Below are 811 nucleotides of genomic sequence, written 5' to 3'. Positions count from 1 at the left end.
GTGGGGGCATACCGCTCTAAGTGATGTATTAGGATCTTAACAAGAATGATATTTATGAGTGCTATTCCCCTTATTTTGAAACTTCCCTAACTTCACACATTCCCGTAATATTAATTAATAGCCTAACTTTTCATCCTACCTGGCCCCTTGAAATCTCACCTGGCCACTTCGCAGCAGTTCCATTTGCATGGACGCAAGTTTCACTGAGAGGGAGGATGTAGGGGTCTATGACAAAACCCGTCCCTGCCGCTTCCCTGTTGTCAATGATTAGCGTTCTCTGCATATTGTATGCGGCAAGGAAGCAGTAGCTCAAGTGGTGAAGTTGACTGCCTATTCCTCGATTCTGGAAGGAAATAAAGGTTTCCGAACCTTTTTAGTGTAATATGATGGATGGATGTATTACCTTTTGTGTGTAAAAATGTGCCCTATTTTTAAATGGGAAATGTATAATATATTTTCATGCACAGGGATTCATTTATTTTTATGCAGAAAGGTATACTATCCTTGCCCTTACAGAGACATATCTGCGAACAGGTATCGAACTTGTAATACACATTTCATTTTTATTTGAATGAGTTGAAATCTGCTACATATAGAAGTTTATACGTAATGTGTCAAAAATAGAAATTTTGTTTTCATTTCCGGCCACAGACATATATGTTTATAAAAAACAAAAATAAAAAACGGAAGTCCCAATATCGAGTTAAAGTTAACAGCTACTATGGATTTTTCCTACAAGTTTACTCCCTCTGGTATCTTGGCAGTGCACTCGATTACAAAAGAGCAATGCCCTTGGATTTCATTAGTGATT

The 811-nt window shown here is 37.7% G+C and overlaps 1 protein-coding gene across 1 annotated transcript in view; it reads right to left on the bottom strand.

Annotated features, from left to right (window-relative positions):
• Positions 1–811, bottom strand: part of LOC119591873 (alpha-(1,6)-fucosyltransferase-like) — a gene marked incomplete at its 5' end in the record, with an annotated part of 2,765 nt that overhangs the window by 1,078 nt on the left and 876 nt on the right. The window contains 1 exon segment of the mRNA XM_037940611.1: positions 160–343. Coding sequence (XP_037796539.1) covers positions 160–343 — 184 coding nt within the window.

The sequence above is a fragment of the Penaeus monodon genome, chromosome 29 (genome assembly GCF_015228065.2).
Source record: "Penaeus monodon isolate SGIC_2016 chromosome 29, NSTDA_Pmon_1, whole genome shotgun sequence".
NCBI lineage: Eukaryota > Metazoa > Arthropoda > Malacostraca > Decapoda > Penaeidae > Penaeus > Penaeus monodon.
Note: the sequence above shows the minus strand (reverse complement) of the source record. Positions and strands in the feature narration are given on the sequence as shown.